Genomic DNA, 1371 nt, shown 5'->3' on the forward strand with positions numbered 1-1371 from the left:
TACAAATTCACTATTTATATTTTTTAGTTATATTTTTCGTCTAGTTTTTTTCTGGCCAAATGCAGTTTCAGTGCCTAATTTCACAATATGTGTTAATTTAGAGACTTTGGTGATGAAATAAAATGATTCAATTGAAAATAAATATTAAAATTATAAAAAAAGTACCAAAAGAGTACAAAGAGAATACATGTTTATCTTTAACAGAATAAGGTCTAACTAATTCTAAAGAGTAGAATTTATTAAGTATGATTAATTGGAATAATAATTAATTTAATTACTCACTATTAATTAAATTCATGTGTCTAATTTGGAAATAATATATTTATGTGTATTTTGTATATGTCCTTTGCTTTTAATCCATTACCATTGGTTTTGCAGATCAACCCATTTCTTCCCTTCTCAAACAAGCATTTTAGCTATTTTTTAGGTAAGCCGCATATTATGATTATTTAAAATACGTCTCATAAAAAGATAATTTTTTGCAACCCTAATGATCTCTCTCTAATCAAGAAAATTGACAGTTTGTTTACTGAATTATTTATTTGAAACTAAGAAAGAATTTAGTTCAAGGATAAAGTAAAAATGGTAGGTGCTATCGGCGGTGATGAAGTTGTTAATTTTTTTTTACTGTTGACTACTTTTTGTATTTAAAAGACTACTTTTTTGACCATTCACTAACTCTTTTTCCTAATATTCCTTGTCTAGGAACTAGATCTGCATGCATCAATGCTGCAACTTTGGCTCTTGCCGATGCTGGGATCCCCATGGATGATCTTGTAACTTCATATAGTGTTGGATACTTATAGCACCCCTTTGCTTGGTATGCATCTATTTTACTTTAATTTTTTAATTGGCTAAATTCAAGTTTGTGTTTTCTTTTAAACTGTTCAACTTTTGATTTAGTTTTGTGGCTTTGTAATTATTGAGACTTGTATGAATATAGACAGATTTAAATTATGTAGAAGACAGTGCTAGAGGTCCTGATGTTATTGTTGAAATTCTGCTAAAATTGGATAAAGTTACACTTCTTTAGGTTAATTTTTATGGCATTATTTTATTTTTTATATTTCTTTTAGTCAATAATGTAAGTTAATTTCAGACTTTTCTTTTTTGTTATCTCAATATGAATTATTTCTTTTGTTGTTGGCTATAGATAGATTCTAAACTATCAATTGACATTTTGAAAAATGTTATGAAACTGACATCTAAAGGCTGCAAAGCAGTTACAAATTATATCCGAGAAGTAAGTGTTGTACCTTAATTTTTTTGATCATTCTCGAAAGAGTCAAATAATGACTTATTAATTTCTTAGCTTAATGTCTTGCTTAGCAGATTTTATTGGAGCATACAAAGCAACTGGAGTATCGATGA

The 1371-nt window shown here is 27.7% G+C and overlaps 1 protein-coding gene across 1 annotated transcript; it reads left to right on the forward strand.

Annotated features, from left to right (window-relative positions):
* Positions 1 to 582: 582 nt before the first annotated feature.
* On the forward strand, positions 583 to 1371 carry LOC107648832 (exosome complex component RRP41 homolog). The gene is made up of 5 exons (XM_088502659.1): positions 583 to 601; positions 706 to 776; positions 944 to 1018; positions 1154 to 1243; positions 1333 to 1371. Exons 1-5 carry the CDS (start codon positions 583 to 585, stop codon positions 1369 to 1371), a joined length of 294 nt encoding a protein of 97 aa, XP_088358785.1.

Source organism: Arachis ipaensis, chromosome B1 (genome assembly GCF_059453495.1).
Source record: "Arachis ipaensis isolate K30076 ecotype BB chromosome B1, ASM5945349v1, whole genome shotgun sequence".
Lineage (NCBI taxonomy): Eukaryota > Viridiplantae > Streptophyta > Magnoliopsida > Fabales > Fabaceae > Arachis > Arachis ipaensis.

Bases quoted from the DNA above. Each gene is read 5' to 3' on its own strand.
- LOC107648832 (XM_088502659.1), top strand. The intron at 777-943 runs GTAACTTCATAT...GTATGAATATAG, and splicing joins GGATCCCCATGGATGATCTT to ACAGATTTAAATTATGTAGA. The intron at 1,244-1,332 runs GTAAGTGTTGTA...CTTGCTTAGCAG, and splicing joins TTACAAATTATATCCGAGAA to ATTTTATTGGAGCATACAAA.